Source organism: Montipora foliosa, chromosome 11 (genome assembly GCF_036669935.1).
Source record: "Montipora foliosa isolate CH-2021 chromosome 11, ASM3666993v2, whole genome shotgun sequence".
NCBI lineage: Eukaryota > Metazoa > Cnidaria > Anthozoa > Scleractinia > Acroporidae > Montipora > Montipora foliosa.
In genome coordinates this window covers 24,439,854-24,457,353 of record NC_090879.1, presented here as the reverse complement: position 1 = coordinate 24,457,353, position 17,500 = coordinate 24,439,854, and the positions used below count along the sequence as shown (strand labels likewise).

General features: G+C 39.0%; 1 protein-coding gene across 3 annotated transcripts in view; it reads left to right on the top strand.

Moving 5' to 3' along the window:
* Positions 1 to 17,500, top strand: part of LOC137976086 (E3 ubiquitin-protein ligase CHFR-like) — a 22,195-nt gene that overhangs the window by 265 nt on the left and 4,430 nt on the right. The window contains exons 2-16 of one of the 3 annotated variants that reach the window (XM_068823353.1): positions 1 to 82; positions 221 to 266; positions 1,781 to 1,844; positions 2,435 to 2,521; positions 3,019 to 3,074; positions 3,815 to 3,946; positions 5,201 to 5,223; positions 10,491 to 10,566; positions 11,928 to 12,006; positions 12,225 to 12,289; positions 12,420 to 12,574; positions 13,167 to 13,235; positions 13,846 to 13,931; positions 15,832 to 15,972; positions 17,278 to 17,361. The exon at positions 1 to 82 is cut by the window's left edge and continues 15 nt beyond it. In XM_068823353.1, the coding sequence (XP_068679454.1) occupies positions 1 to 82; positions 221 to 266; positions 1,781 to 1,844; positions 2,435 to 2,521; positions 3,019 to 3,074; positions 3,815 to 3,946; positions 5,201 to 5,223; positions 10,491 to 10,566; positions 11,928 to 12,006; positions 12,225 to 12,289; positions 12,420 to 12,574; positions 13,167 to 13,235; positions 13,846 to 13,931; positions 15,832 to 15,972; positions 17,278 to 17,361 (1,245 nt within the window). The remainder of the gene's footprint in view (positions 83 to 220; positions 267 to 1,780; positions 1,845 to 2,434; positions 2,522 to 3,018; positions 3,075 to 3,814; positions 3,947 to 5,200; positions 5,224 to 10,490; positions 10,567 to 11,927; positions 12,007 to 12,224; positions 12,290 to 12,419; positions 12,575 to 13,166; positions 13,236 to 13,845; positions 13,932 to 15,831; positions 15,973 to 17,277; positions 17,362 to 17,500) is intronic. The other 2 variants (XM_068823355.1, XM_068823354.1) reach the window with 2 other exon arrangements.

The following is a 17,500-nucleotide window of genomic DNA, read 5'->3' as shown; positions in this document are numbered from 1 at the left end:
TTGCTGGCAGCAAATTTGTGTCCAGCCATCATTGTAACCTTTCCAGGGATTCAGATGGTAAAGTGTGGCTGGAGGATTTCAGGTAAAAGCAAATTTCCTTGAATCTTTTCCTTCAGGCATCGTGTGCATTGTTCATGATATAAATATCTCTCGGTTTGAAAGCCGTTTCTGTGTTAATATCTGTGTAAATGAACAGCAATTTGTTGTCTTTTATTCCTAGTACAAATGGATCTCTGTTAAATGGAAAGAAGGTTACAAAGAAGGAGGTGAGAGAGAACCTGAATTGATTATGTCGATTAGGGATCTGGAAGATATCTGTCAGTGTAAAACGCAGACTGCAGACTGAGGTTATAATTTAACTGTTGAAAAAGCCCAAACCCATTAGAAATGGTAACAGTTAAGCCTAAATATTGTTTTAGGCCTAATTAAGCCTAAGGTTAGCATTTCTAAGGGGTTTGGGCTTTTTCAACAGTTATGTTATAACTTCAGTCTGCATTTTACCCCTGGTCTGCAGTCTGCAGTCTGCAGTCTGCGTTTTACACTGACCGGTTTACAAACATTGACTTTGTTGTTCAAAAGAGCCAACCACAGGGACAAAAGATCCTTCTCACACAACTCTGGGAGCTGACCACCACCAACTGACTTTTTTATTTGACAACCAAACATAACCTAGCATGATGGAATACAATAGTCAAACTGAGTACAAACTCAATAAAGAATATACTGTGATACTGTGAAGTTCCCTAATCAGTCGATTGTTGGGTGGAAACTGCCCCCCCCCCCCACCCCGAATGGTGACCCAATGGTGACGGCAAAAAAGTTACTAATGAAAGCACTGAACACGTGACTCAAAGTCCCTCAGGTCAGACCCCAGGGGTGTACGAGACAACATTTTCCACTTCTTTCGTTCCTCAGCCAGTGGAAAATACAGCTTTGTGCCGACAGCCAACGAGGCTCTGGTTGACACATTAATGACTTTAGGTGATATCAACAATGTCTTCGCTATATTCGTCATGTTGATATTATAGTCAATTGCAATACTGTCCACAGCCCCCACCACTTCTGACTTCCAGCCCTTCTTCTCTTAGTGGGAGATCTTTCACCTCTCCTTAACCCAAGTGAGACCAAATATTATATGTTTATTCTCTCTAATGCTAGACAAGTTTACTTGTCAATGGGGGGGGGGGGGGGAGGGGGAGGGAGGGGCAGTGTAGGAGTCAATGGGTTAACAACCCCTACATCCACTCAAAAACTATGCCCCCCCTTTTTTTGCTGGAACCGCTGACCCCAAAACCAAGTAGGTAGAATACCTAAGAGCTTGCCCCAATCTGCAACCCAGCTCCAGCCTCAGCCCTGGCACCCGTTACACTGAACTGGAAGAGCAGTGGAGAACCTACTGCGTATATAATGGATAATACTACAAAAGAAGGCAGATGGAGGAGGGTGAGGATATTAGAAAAGCAAGCTATGTGAAACACCCCATACGCTGAGCAGGGGTAAAACTACGAGCATGTGCAGTGACGTATGCATGAACCGCCATAGACTACCACTGACCCTGAGATTGCGAGAATGCCCTGCAATCACACCCAAAACAGTAACGCCACAAGGGGGAATGCTAGAACTCTAATGGCCTACCAGCAGACCATGATGCCATACACCCATAAATGCCAATGCTATGCCAAGCACGGAGAATACGAGCTCTCAGTCGTTAACTGAGTTAAATTATATTTAATTATATTTAAGTCACTGTTGAGTTTTTGTGTTTTTTAATTGCAAACAGAAAATTCAACTAAACCACAAGGATCACGTACAAATTGTTCATCGGAAGGATCACCCCGAAAGTGGTACAGTACAGCTGTATGTTGATCATTGTTGGTGGTGTGTGAAGACTGAGGTTTTTATCAATAACTTGTATCTAGTGTCAGGACATTCCCCTTTAAAGGACTGAAGTAGTACTGACATTATATTGGTACTATCAAAGGTAGGCTCGAGTACCAGCCATTTTGCGAATGCGGTTAACATCCAACTCCCAAATATTATGAACGGCTGGCTCACTGGTCAGCATCGTTTGTCCGTGATGTAGCACCTGTCGCAATTGTATTTTGTACTTGGCAGGCAGGCAACTTTCTGATTGGTGGAAAATACAATTGGCCATGGTGTGCGTGAAGGAGCGCGGGCGCACAAAACAGCTGGTCAATCGAGCTGAGCCTTGAGGAGGAATTAAGTGGAATTTCGGGGGAAAAGAGCCAACACAGTGAATCCGAACATGATGTTGAGTTGAGCTGAAACTGTGTCAAATTTTTGTTTTAATAATTAGCTCTATTGAAAAGCTACACAGGTATAGTGTAAGTCATTATTTTGTACAAAAAGTAAAAGTTATTTACAACAGTGAGAAACAAAACAAAAAATGGTATTTTATACTTCTTTTTGTCAGATATTGCGTTTGTGTTTCACAATTTGACTTTCCCAAAGGAAGACCAATCACTTCTAGAAAACACTCAAGAGTATGTCATTGATACAGGTATGATGTTATTTGTGACTTAACCTAGATTTATACACTTAGATGATGACTCGGGGGAGTTTTCGACAGTTATGCAAACCCTCCACTGCATCTCGGGTTTGCATAACTGTCTCAAATTCTCCCATCTCCCCTTCGTAAGGTGAGATGAGGCTATGGAAACACCGAAAAAGTCCATTATTGCTTGTATAAAATATTTCTCAAAGATAATTCAACAAATGAAGGAAAATGCTGGTTTTCTTACTTCTTGATTGAAACAGATTTTCTTGACACACGCTCATGTTTCCTACCAACCAATCAAAATGCATGTGTGACAATACATACATGTTATGTAACCAATCAAAATTTGTGTGATGTCACAGCCGTGTTTCCGTACTGTCATCTAAACACAGCTATTGACAAATGAGAGTCCACATACTATCCTAATTATTTTATAAATTTCGTTAAAAAATGGATGTTTCAGTTAACTGAGGTATTATATTACAACAAATTGTTTTTAGAGGAGGAGGTCTCTGAAGATGAGGATAATGTCTCTTCAAAAAGACCACATAGTGAGGTACGCTTTTCATGCACATGAATTGATAAATAAAGAATGGAATGTGCTTTAATAGCTCTTTTCACGGTTAGTTTTTCTCATTTGCATTACAATATAATCTAGCACGTATGTGAGGCAATTTCGGGCTATTTTGTAGTTTTAACCCGAAATTGCCTCGCATCCGTGTTAGATTACATTGTAATGCAAATAAGAAAAACTAACTGTGAAAAGGGCTATTGTACTGTCATTGAGCATTCAATTACATGTACATGTAAGTGGCTAGCGCCTGAAAAAAGATGTAAGAGGCATGAGCTAAATGCCTTTAATTTAGGGCTAAACACTCTTTCTGTTCCAGCTATATACTTGTAATATTCTAAACACCTCAGTCACTTGCAAGTAAGTATCAGTTTAGGGAATCTGAAGGAATCTATACTGTAGCCGGAGCCAGTACCATTAGGTCTTGTACATTTTTGGAAGTTGTTCCCTAGATTTGTTAGCTCAGATCTTTAGCTTTGTCAATTTTTTTAAAATTTGCTCCACCTATTTCATCCAAAAAAATGATAAATGGTAATTAATTTTAGTAAATGGCAGACCCTGCAAAGAAGCACTCATTTGTCACTCAGCATCAAGTAGATGTGAATGCATTTTAACCTCCCCAGTTTATTAGCAGGTACATTTAGAGCTCATGGTACATCTTTTGCTGGGAAATGAATGAGATTTTAGCAACAATTTATCCTGAGTATTTGTTATTGTTTGGTTAGACTGGTGATACAGATGAAGGGCCAGCTACAAAAAAGAGGCATGAAGAAGAAAGAGGGACTTTAGTTGAAAAGGAACCAAAAATGGTGGCTCATAACTCTATTGCAGATACTTTGCTTTGCAGTATCTGTCAGGTAACAATGATAAATAAGATTTGTTTATTTTACTATGCTGAGACTTGGTACAATGTACATTGTATGACTGGAAAAATTGTTCATTCTGAAGAAAGTGTTATCCAGCAGTCAAGAATGATAGCAAGTGAAGAAGGGAAAATTGAGAGCCCATATCAAAGTGGATGGAATTTGTCTATTATGATGACAACTGTATAGATTATAAACCCTTAATGGGTCAATAATGATCCATTATAAGCCCCACAGGGAGTCCCCATAGGCTCCGTCTTACAACCCTTAAATGTTCATAATCTTGTAGCACATAAAAGAGTCCACAGAGTATTTGCAAAGAGCAGCTCATGGCATGGGTTTTGATAACTTTTAAAGTAAATGACTGAGCTAATCAATGTAAGCGGCAGTCACTGTTGTGTTTTACAAGGGCTCGAGTGAAAATCAAGGCCGATTAGCCGGCAGTGAGAGGCATATTTCTGACAAACAGACGGCGGTGTAATGTCGGTGACCAGCTTCTCATGAAACCCCTGCATGGAGTTCCCGTTGTTGTGGTTGTCCTCTGTGGTATAAATTATCATGGTTGGGAAGGGTTAATCTACAGAGATATTAGCTACACCAAGCTACTCTAAAATCTGAGGGTAAAGAAAGATGTGATGATGATGATGAGGGAGGTTCCCCATTGACAAGTAAAAATGTTTGACATTAAACAAAGTAAAATGCAAAAGTACCCGTAGGTTTGTGAGGGGAAAGGGTTGGAGATCATCTTTATAATAAATAAGTGATGGCCCAAAGTGGGAATTGAACCTACTATCCTTCACACTCTATCTGGATAATCTAATTCTCTAATTTCTCAAATCCCATAATACACCTTGTTTACTCCCAAAAAAATTTGTATAGGCATTGTTTTTGATTTCTCTTGGGATATCTTCATGTTCCAGGAGAAATTACAGACAAGGATTATGCAAAATTTTGGGTGGTAAACAAGATGTATTATGGAATTTGAAAAAAATAATGAATAACATGGTCATTGGAGACTATGCCCACAGATAACCCTTCGTAACCTCTGAGAGTTTCTTCAATAATTCTGCGACAGTGATTATAACATCCCGCTACCATAGAGCTTGGAGGATTGTGGGTTAAAACCCTATTTGAGATTCAAAACTTTCCGAGTTCCAGTTGGTCATCAGAATTATTAATGTTCACTATAATTATCATAAAATAAGTATTAATTTTGACAATAACCATTCTTTTAATTATTTTTTTAAGGATATCTTTCATGATTGTGTGAGGTAGGTTTAACAATTAATTTTATTAGACTAGATTTTTGTATACAAAAATTTGGTTTTATCAACGGAGTTGATAATGTAAATTGGCCACCGTACAGAGATTCTAAAAGCTGACGTTTCGAGCGTTAGCCCTTCGTCAGAGCGAATCGATGGATTATGGGTTACGTGTAGTTTTTATAGTAGAGTAGGAGCTACGCTATTGGTGGTAACATGGCAACGTGAAAAATAGGAATATATTAGTTAAATGAAAAGCGTTCGTTAATACCGTGAGGATTAAGGGTGCCGATTTGAAAGATGAATTTTTGTTCCAGATTCTTGCGGCTTTCCGTCGTACCTAGATGTAGGGAAAGGCCGCAGATAGCCATGTGTTTTTTGGAGTGGTTAGGCAGATTGAAATGGCGAGCGACTGGCTTGGATGCATCCTTGTCATTCTTCTCAACATCGCGAAGGTGTTCGCGGAATCGGTCACCTAGTCGTCTACCTGTCTCACCAATGTATAATTTATTGCATAACGTGCAGGTTATGCAATAAATGACATTTGTGGAGGTACATGTGAAACGATCGGTGATCTTAACAGATCGCTTAGGTCCCGATATCTTGCTAGTGTTAACAATGAAAAGACAAGTTTTGCATCGTGAGCGCGCGCATTTGAAAGTGCCGGGTTGCTCGTTAGTTTTGAGCGCGCTTCTAACTAAAAAGTTGCCTACGTTTTTGTCGCGTTTGAATGAAATAAGTGGAGGTTGCGAAAAGATTCTACCAGTCTCGGGATCATTTTGGAGTAATTTAAAATTACTAAGAATGATGCTTTTGACTGCGTGATTATGAGGATGGAAAGTGAGGGTGAATGGAATTCTGTCATTCTTATCTTTTTGTGACGTTTGTAGCGATGACTGTCGATCAAATTGTTGGGCGCGATGATGGCCCGCTTTGACCACAGAGACAGGATAGCCACGTTTTTCGAAGAACTGGCACATCTCCTCTGATTTGCTGGAAAAATCGGAGTCATCACTACATAGACGTCGAAGTCTAAGAAATTGAGAATAAGGGATGGAGTTCTTGACATGTGATGGATGTGACGATGAATACAACAAATAACTGTGTGAATCAGTAGGTTTGTAGTGCACACTAGTACATAGCACGTTGCCTCTAATAGAAACGTTGATATCTAGAAAAGCCAATGAAGTTTCCGAAATTTCCCAGGTATATTTAAGAGCCGGATGAAAAGAGTTGACGGAGGTTATAAATTGATCGAGTTCTTCTCTGCTGGATGAAATAGCGCCGATGCAGTCGTCGATGTAACGGCCGTAGAGTTCAGGTTTGGGGCCGTTGTACTGACTAAAAAATTGGTGTTCAACATATCCTACAAAAAGATTGGCATAGCTAGGTCCCATTCTTGTGCCCATCGCTACACCATTAATTTGTTTGTAATAGTTGCCGGCGAATGAAAAACAATTAAGCGTTAAAACTAGTTCGGCAAGGCGGAGGAGCGTTTCCGAGCTAGGTTCTTTGACAGTGCGTTGATCGAAAAAGAGTGTAAGTGCTTGAAGACCTTCGCTATTAGGAATGACTGTGTATAGAGATGTAATGTCCATGGTGAAAATAAGTTTGTCTTGGCCGGAGAAATTGAAATCGCGGAAAATTTGTAGTGCGTGTGTACTGTCTTTAATGTATGATGGCAAAGATTTGACGATAGGCGTCATAATCCTGTCTAAGTAGCTAGAAACGAGTTCGGTGGGGCAACTACAGGCAGAAACGATAGGGTGACCTGGGTTGTTGGGTTTGTGAATTTTAGGCAAGAAGTAAATGCACGAAGTTCTAGGGGTGTTGATGATGAGATTAGTGGCAGTGTCCGGTAATTCCTGATTAACTATAAGATTTTGAATGGTGTCTTTGACAAGTTTTTGATTGTTGGAAGTGAGATCTTTAGGGATTTTGGCATAAAACGAGGTATCCGAAAGTTGCCGCAAAGCTTCTTTTTGGTAAAGGTCGGCCCGCCAAACAACTACCGCGCCGCCTTTGTCGGCCGATTTGACAACTATGTCGTTGCGTTTACTAAGAAAATGCCGTCACAACATTCACAAACTTAAATTCAATCGCAACACTAAATTTTCCAACCTTTCCTCGGAAGAGTGGGCGGCGCTTAAAAATCTTAGTAAACGCAATGACATAGTTGTCAAATCGGCCGACAAAGGCGGCGCGGTAGTTGTTTGGCGGTCCGACCTTTACCAAAAAGAAGCTTTGCGGCAACTTTCGGATACCTCGTTTTATGCCAAAATCCCTAAAGATCTCATTTCCAACAATCAAAAACTTGTCAAAGACACCATTCAAAATCTTATAGTTAATCAGGAATTACCGGACACTGCCACTAATCTCATCATCAACACCCCTAGAACTTCGTGCATTTACTTCTTGCCTAAAATTCACAAACCCAACAACCCAGGTCACCCTATCGTTTCTGCCTGTAGTTGCCCCACCGAACTCGTTTCTAGCTACTTAGACAGGATTATGACGCCTATCGTCAAATCTTTGCCATCATACATTAAAGACAGTACACACGCACTACAAATTTTCCGCGATTTCAATTTCTCCGGCCAAGACAAACTTATTTTCACCATGGACATTACATCTCTATACACAGTCATTCCTAATAGCGAAGGTCTTCAAGCACTTACACTCTTTTTCGATCAACGCACTGTCAAAGAACCTAGCTCGGAAACGCTCCTCCGCCTTGCCGAACTAGTTTTAACGCTTAATTGTTTTTCATTCGCCGGCAACTATTACAAACAAATTAATGGTGTAGCGATGGGCACAAGAATGGGACCTAGCTATGCCAATCTTTTTGTAGGATATGTTGAACACCAATTTTTTAGTCAGTACAACGGCCCCAAACCTGAACTCTACGGCCGTTACATCGACGACTGCATCGGCGCTATTTCATCCAGCAGAGAAGAACTCGATCAATTTATAACCTCCGTCAACTCTTTTCATCCGGCTCTTAAATATACCTGGGAAATTTCGGAAACTTCATTGGCTTTTCTAGATATCAACGTTTCTATTAGAGGCAACGTGCTATGTACTAGTGTGCACTACAAACCTACTGATTCACACAGTTATTTGTTGTATTCATCGTCACATCCATCACATGTCAAGAACTCCATCCCTTATTCTCAATTTCTTAGACTTCGACGTCTATGTAGTGATGACTCCGATTTTTCCAGCAAATCAGAGGAGATGTGCCAGTTCTTCGAAAAACGTGGCTATCCTGTCTCTGTGGTCAAAGCGGGCCATCATCGCGCCCAACAATTTGATCGACAGTCATCGCTACAAACGTCACAAAAAGATAAGAATGACAGAATTCCATTCACCCTCACTTTCCATCCTCATAATCACGCAGTCAAAAGCATCATTCTTAGTAATTTTAAATTACTCCAAAATGATCCCGAGACTGGTAGAATCTTTTCGCAACCTCCACTTATTTCATTCAAACGCGACAAAAACGTAGGCAACTTTTTAGTTAGAAGCGCGCTCAAAACTAACGAGCAACCCGGCACTTTCAAATGCGCGCGCTCACGATGCAAAACTTGTCTTTTCATTGTTAACACTAGCAAGATATCGGGACCTAAGCGATCTGTTAAGATCACCGATCGTTTCACATGTACCTCCACAAATGTCATTTATTGCATAACCTGCACGTTATGCAATAAATTATACATTGGTGAGACAGGTAGACGACTAGGTGACCGATTCCGCGAACACCTTCGCGATGTTGAGAAGAATGACAAGGATGCATCCAAGCCAGTCGCTCGCCATTTCAATCTGCCTAACCACTCCAAAAAACACATGGCTATCTGCGGCCTTTCCCTACATCTAGGTACGACGGAAAGCCGCAAGAATCTGGAACAAAAATTCATCTTTCAAATCGGCACCCTTAATCCTCACGGTATTAACGAACGCTTTTCATTTAACTAATATATTCCTATTTTTCACGTTGCCATGTTACCACCAATAGCGTAGCTCCTACTCTACTATAAAAACTACACGTAACCCATAATCCCTCGATTCGCTCTGACGAAGGGCTAACGTTCGAAACGTCAGCTTTTAGAATCTCTGTACGGTGGCCAATTTACATTATCAACTCTGTTGATAAAACCAAATTTTTGTATACTACTTCCCCACCGACGCAGCACCACAGTTTCTTTAGAAACTACCCCTTCATAGATTTTTGTATAGTTCAATAATTGAACTGCAATAAATTATTTATTGTATAAGGCCATAAATCAGAGATGAAAAACAGTTAAATATTATTTTTAGTGGGCTATGCTTCTAAATTGACCATTTATAGCATGCATATACTATTTGATGAATATAATTATGTGTGTTATAGCTGGAGTAAATAAATGACGGCTTAACCCACTACTCCTCAAACACTCTAGGACACTTTCAGTTGACAAGTAAAATTGTCTGGCATTAGACAGAGTAAAACCTCTCTGGGATTAGTGGGTTACCGGAAATATGTGGCTCCTAAATTAAATGAGAAACTTCTATAAGCTGGCGAGTCTAAAACACAGGTCACGGGTGACAGATAAATAAACAACACCAAGAGTGTCTCCCCGCCGTAATAACTCTAGAAAAGAGTTGTTTCAAGTCTAGGGGAAACTATTGACTTAAATGTTCATCAGTAGCTTTGTCAGAGAGTTCTAGTCTTGACCTGTGAGATGAGACTTGTAGTTTAGATCCCTGGGTGGGGGGGACTTTGCATATCAAGGGTGGGGATGCTCATGGGAAATTTTGAATTAATTTAAACCCCTAATGGAGGCCAATCTGGGCATGGCCCAGGCTTTTTTAATACCTTAAAGAGACCACATTTACAACTTATGAAATTATATTTTTATATTTCTTTGTGTACAACCCTAAACGAGACCTTCACAGCTACATGATGGTGTTTTTGCCCAAAACACCCTAATTGAGACAAAAATCTGACCCTTACACCCCTATGTGAGATGACAAGCTTCCCCACACCTTTCATATATGAGTCGCCTCCTCCCCCCAGGGTATAGACCCACCTTACAGACATGTATGTAAGTTTTTTTTCGGTTGCACACTTTGGCAAAACCCTGAGACAAAGCATTATTGCACAATTGCATAATACTTTCCTGTGAACATTGGCTCCAAAACCACTTGGTCACTTAAGTATTCTGTCTCTAATTTATTTGAATTGAACATTGCTGCATCTTTACCACCAGTATCAAATCAAAGAATTTTTTTCTTAGTCTTCAGCCATGTATTCACTCATTTTGTGCAGCGTGTTATTCACAATGGATGGATCGCTCCAGTGATTGTCCCAGTGTAAGTCATACTGCACCTTGTCAGTGAGTCTCATTGTTTATTGTGCATTTTCTACATGGATATACCCAAAAAAAATGAACCACGGATATCAGATTTCCAGCATTTGCATTAGCTTGCTGGACACAGGGTATTAGTTCATATACCTGCTGTACCTAATAATTATGGTCGAGGAACGCGTCAGCAATAAAGTGAGCTGAAAACGTTTTTACAGCTGTGAGAAAAAATGGCCAACAAAAGGCGTTTTGGACCGGAATTGACCAAGGCAGAAATCAATGCTTTAGTGGAAGAGTTGTTGATCCTGGAGTTTTTAATAAACAATTAATCTACTTTGGTTTTGGTTTTACGACACTCGATTGAAACACGCTCTAATGAGTAATAATAGTGATTACAATAATAATAATAATAATAATAATAATAATGATAATAATAATAATAATACTTAATAATAACAACTGCATGGCTAAATGGAGGTAGGGTGCCTGGGATATGTTCAGAGGCTTCCACTGGAGGCCAGCCAACCACAGCCCCTCGACCAAGTAATGCTCCCATGGCCAGCAATTCCCACAACCCCACCATGAGATCATATGCCAGGCATCCAGGGAACCGTCACACTGATAAACAGTGGAAGTAGGGAGGGGGGGGGGGGGGGAGAAGCAAAAGGCCAACTGGACAAGCACTGCACAAAGTGGCTGGAAAAATGGCCGTTCAATTTCCATGTGTTTAAGGGACTGAATGAGCATGTGGCTGTGTCAAACACCGCTGACTGCTCTTTGATGATTGACCAGCCCATACCACTACCACTCTCTGTTGTTAACTTTGTTAAACTGCATTTAACTGCATAATAATATTGTTGTATTGGTTGAAGTGGCCGAACGTTTTGGGGATGCCATACAACTTGAAACTTCTACTGTATGTTTTCTTGCTTGTGTTGTAAGTAAAGATGGACAAGGAGAAACAGTTTAAGTCAATAGGTATTTATTTTGTAAATGAGAGAACACCCCAGAATATTTTGCAGCTCTGCTCTTAGACAGAATTTAAAATCTATTAAGTATCAGTCCCAGGGGCTTGTGGGTTAATTATTGTCGAATATGACCAGCAAAAAATTGGTCAACCATGATGGGCTTTAAAAGATACAGTAAATCTATTAGCCACTATCAAAAATAACATAAGCATTGTTTTACATGTGTATTATTTTTCTCTTGGGACTTACAATGGTCCAAAGAGAACTGGAAACAATGCTTATGCAAAGTTTTCGAGAGCAAACAAAGAGTATTATGGTATTTTTTATAGTGGCTTATTGTATTTCACTGGGAGTGGAATGAAAATTTTAACTACATGTAGTTCTTTCTTGGCTTTTTTAGTGTCGGAAAAGAGTTAAAAGAATAAGCAAAAATCATATAGTCAACAATCTTGTGGAGGCTTTCCTTAAAGAACACCCAGGCAAGTTAATAAGACGGTTATTCATTCTTCTATCATTTTGATGTTGTTGTGATATTCAGTTCAATTATTGAACATCGTTGAGCTGTGCGCTTAGTAATTCAGTCTCCGACTGCGAGAAAGGGCGATTAGCAGGTCAGATTAGCAGGTCAGATATTATCATTATTATGTTGATCAGAAACATTAAAAATTTTGATAATTTCTTTTCCAACTGGCTTTAGAAAGGTGCCGATCAGATGAGGAAATGAAAGAAATGGATTCTAGGAATAAAATTACTGAGGAAATGGTAGGTGTTAGGGAGAAGTATAACATGTCAATGTATATCAAACGAATGATTTCTGATATTGTTTTTTAGAATAATAACATCTAAAGTTATAAATATTATTTTGATTTATTCTCAATTTTTGGAAATGCAGCTCAGACCAAAACGTGGAAGAAGATCTAGTTCTTTTGGCTCCTCATTAGATGATTATGACGATGCTGATAATGATGAAGATTCTGAATATGACAGCGAAGATGACGACGAAGGTCATGAGGACAGTGATTACCTTGAGGATGACGAAGATTCAACGTATATATATATATGATTGTTTTTTTTCTGTTATACAGTGGTGATAATGTTTCTTGGGTTGTCATAAAGTGACTAAAAGAAATCAGCAGAATTGGCTCCAGATAGACTGTGCACGGCACAAAACATCCAGCCTGAAGCACTGAGGAAGCTAATGGACCTTTGACACCCGGTGTCCATGTTGGTCAAAGACAACAGAGATTGTACCCCAAGCCTCTAGTTGATGTGACTGGTAGCAAGTTCATAGGGTGCAAAACAAAAGTTTTTTGTCCCTCGGGACTCAAAATAGTCACCATGTGAAAATATCCACTGGCCACTTGGTCTGAGCTCTGATCCATGGATCAGATACACAGGAACTTGACTACCTTCGCTGTTGCCTTTAAGGCAACATTAATTAATTTAATAATTTTTCTGAAATCCCAGTTGAAAGTCAAGTGGAATGGTCCATTTTTTTGGGGGGGATCTGTCAAAAGCAGTGTCAGGCCTTCTTTTAAAAGTGATCCTTCTACTAAATCCCAGACTCAAAGTTGGGAACTTTTTACGTAGCAGTTTCATTGTTGTTAATTAGTACATGCATATTGGTTTTTTTTTTCAGAAGTCCGAGAATTATAGCTATAGCAGAACCTGCTTCTTTTGGGAGTTTCTTTGGGTTTGCCTCGTCAAGGTAAGTTCGTAAATCTCAAAATGTATTAGGCCAGGAGTCCCGTCCAAATAGAATTTTATTATTATTGTACTGTTCCTGTGGATAAAAAGTGAACTTGGAAATATTTGCAAGTGAAAGTAGAAATCAAGCTTAGCTGAGGTAAATCCTTTCTTGAAAGCCAAAAAAAAATTAATGCATAAACTATGTACTTGTAAGGCTGCTGAAAATATTACAGAAAAAAACTTGTGTACTGTCAAAATATAATTATTTTGTTCATTACATTTCAGTGGAAAAATACAACAAATTTGTGGAAGCACTTAGAGGCAAAACTGTTTCAAGTTTAGAAATGGAAGATGGAATAGGCCATTTTCCGAGTTCATGTCTGCTCCCTCTTCAAAATGAGTCTAAGTGCGAAGTTTTTCTTATGAAAATTAGTTTTCATTTATATATAGAGTAGAACTAATTGCCATGACAAAAACTTTGCACTTAGACTCGCTTTGAAGAGGAGGCAGATATCAACTCGCAAATGGCCTATTATTTTAAATGTCCTTTTGTCCCCGTTTTCAGGTTCCTCTAAGAGCAAGATGCCGAGTCAATAGAGTTTTTTTCCCTATTTTTTTAAATATTCCAGGCCAATTCCCACAAACTGCAGGTTGTGTCCTGGATACATCACTCCTTCTCTTTCTCCAGCAACCAGTGCTGCCAGTGCGAGTGAAGGTACATTTGTAAAGCCATTTTCTGAAGTTTCCTTTACTCAAAGTGGTCTTATTTTGTCAAACGGTGACTATAATTAAAGACTCTTTTTTACTGTTTAATAGATGACCAGGAGTGTGTTATCGGGTTTAAAACCACGAGGCAAAACCAAGTGGTTTTAGATTTAATAAAACATGATGTGCGAGTTTGTTGAACGGCTTCATAGACATTCCAAAAAAGGCGTGTCCCTCTGGAGTCTAAACAAGGTTCAAATTGTGAGAGGAATAATTATATTAGCATACACGAAAAACAAGCCGGGCCTCATTACTATTTTTTAATATATGAAAAATTCTAATGAGGAGTGTTTTATTTGGTTTAAAGCCCATGCACATGACGTTTTATTGGCAGGTGCTATTAATGATAGGCTGTCAACTCATGAATAATTATTCATAAGTTTTTAAAAATAAGATTAATACATTGAAGTTTCTGCCATTGATGTGAGACAACAGCTTTTGTAAATCTCTCTGATTTCTTGTCTTTTTGAAAGCATTTGTACACACTGTAATTTCAAATCCATAGTTTGACACACTGCATATATTAGACTTAAGAGAGTCTATGGTTTGATGGGGGTTTTCCAGGTAAATATAAATACCACTAATTTTTCTCTCACAATTGGAAGCCATGCTAAGCTGAACTGCACAACAATGTAATGGAGGGAGTGAACTGCAGGTTGCAGATCTTTGTTTCACCATAGCTGAACCAACCCAAACCTTTACTAATGCTAACATTCGGCCTAAACAGTATGCTTTATTTATATAATGTTTAAGGTTACCTTTTTAGTTTTTCTGTAGAGGTTTTGGTTGTTTCAGTTATGGTAAAGAAATGACCTGCGTCCCTAACCTCCAAACTGCAACCTGCACTTTACACGCTCTGACAAGGTAATTAAGTTTTGTAGCATTTACAGTTCTTTGCTCTTAACTCCAAAGTATGTACTTGGCAATTTTTTTATTGGAGTTGATTAGACAGATGACTTAACAGACCAGGGGCGGATTTCTTGAAAGTCCCGAAACTTTTCGGGGTATCTTGGTTGACATCACTTCACATTTCACTCTAATCAGTCAAGTCTGTTGAAATATAAGTGCTATACAGCCAACATTTTCAAAAACGTAACCCTTCCTTGTACTTGTACATGTTCATTGTCTTTACTTTAACATCTTCAGTTCCCATGGCCTACTCCCATCTGACCTTGTAGCTCAGTCGGTAGAGCAGCGGTGATCTAACCCGAAGGTCGTGGGTTCAATTCCCACCCTGGTCAAAGTTTTTTTCTGTCCTTGTGTGGGCCCATTTCCATTAGTAGGGCTAGCGCTCACATGGTTCATATGGGGTAGAAAACTAGCACTTCACATTACACTCTAATCAGTTATACATGTTAAACACTTTGTATCTTCAGAAGGAAAATGTTTCTTTTTCTGAGGTCTTGAAAACATGTTCAAAGATCCATATTTCATAATAAGCAGAGTTTCACAAATCACTTTCCAGGCTTGAAAAGTTTCTGTGGCTTTTTAGAAACAGGGCCCAGGTCAGAGGTTAGAAAGGTGTTCATGGTTATGATTTGGCCAAGGTTGGTAAGGTATTTGGTTAAGATTTCATTATAGAGGTCAAAGTTTCTGAGCTACAATAATCCGCAACTTATGCATTGATTTTGTTTTCTGCTATAATCATAAATTATTATTCTCAGAGGACCCTAGGCCATTTAACCCATTGACTCCTGGGGGTTCCCTATTGACGAGTAAAATTGTCTGGGGTTAGACAGAGTAAAATACTAAATCTGGGCGGTTTAGGCTGGTAATTAGTCGTCAAAGGGTTAATAATTTTTCCTGAAAAATACTCAGTTATTGCTCACGGAAGGACTTTGTATTACCAGTAGGTACAGCAAGTAGCAGAGTGCCTCCAGATTACACATGTACACCAGATCAAGAGCATGAATTATGCCAGTGCTGCGTCCAGCCCATGCCGAAGACCTGGTCTGGCACAACTCCTCTAGAGAATATCCCTCCACAGAAATGTAAGTCATCATTAAAGACAAAAACAACATTTAGCTTCACAGTTTGGAAGAAAGGTGTGCACAGCAATGAGTCAGAACAATCAGGCAATAGATAACTAGCATAGAAATTTTTAAAAACTTTTTACATGCCTCTTAATTATGCCACTCTTGCCGTTAGCCCTACTTATAAAACAGGGTTGACTTTGGAGATACTGCCCTTGACAACCCAAGAATTTCAAATGTATCATATATAATGTTGTAATAACAATGTTTAAAGGTTTGTGCCTGGCACGAGTCTTGGTTACCAGCATAGATCAAAACCATTGGACCACTCATGAATTCACCTTGTCATTTCGATACTTTGGTTTTACCCAATTCAGCAAGAAACTCCATCAAAGTGGTTAGTACAGTTTTTTTTAAATCCAAGTATCCTCAAGTCTAACCAAGCCTTAAAGACACAATTATGTGACACACAAATGGAACTCAGAAAAATTTGGAGTACCAGATGGGATGTGAGCCCACGTATGGGAGTTTGGCCCAATTCAAACCTTTATAACTCATAAATGTGGCTATTTAAATGCAATTTAGGCTAAGTTAAAATCTAGACAGTGTGTGCCAGCATTGTCCTGTTCAGTATATTAGGGGTGGTCACTATGAGTTTAACTGCGTCATACTGTCACAATTTAATTAAGCGACAGAGAAATCGGTAGGTGTCATATATTTTCTGTGTTTCATGGTTGATACTATCATACTAATATCATAGCTTGATGTATCCCAAGTCAGCGTTAAAACAAGCATTTCATCTCTCCATAGTTGTAAAGATATTATTCCCTGCTACATGTATCATAGGTCAGTCTGTAGACCTTTCAGAGACCTCTTCTTGCAAAAGAAAGTTTATTGATGCACTCTAGACCTACAGGGTAAAGCTGACTATTATATATGTAAATTGTTTTAAGCATGCAGGTAAGAAAGTTGTATCCAGTCAACGTTGGTCGCTTTACTCTAATTACCAGACCATGACTTTGTAAAGGAAAAGTATCATATTTATTCAATTAACAATTGCCTGGGCACTTATTAAATTTTTGGACCTTGGGAGTGGACGCTTATTCGAGGTTAGGTGCTCATTTGAATAAATACGGTACTCAATTCTTAGTTGGGCTAACTTAAAGGTCATTTTTCAAGACCTCATTTACATTTATCCAATTAAATCTATGGTGACTTTCTAGGACTGATTTATCAACAACAACAACACTTTTTCAAGTGAACTTATGCTGTCATAATTTATGAAGTCTTTGAAAATATGTAATTTTTTTGTTTTGTTTTAAGGTACAATTTGTTCCAAGTACTTCTGTCACATGTTGTGGGGATGTCAAAAGACTGGTTGTCTGGGATGTCTTAATAAGTTTGCAGGTACATGTTCTTTGATTTCAGCGTAGTTGCTAAGATGAGGAATGACTTAAAATGACCTAAAATGAGGTACAACAGTATCTAAAATGACCTAAAATGAGTAGGTCATTTTAGATCATTTTAGGTCATTCCTTATTTTATT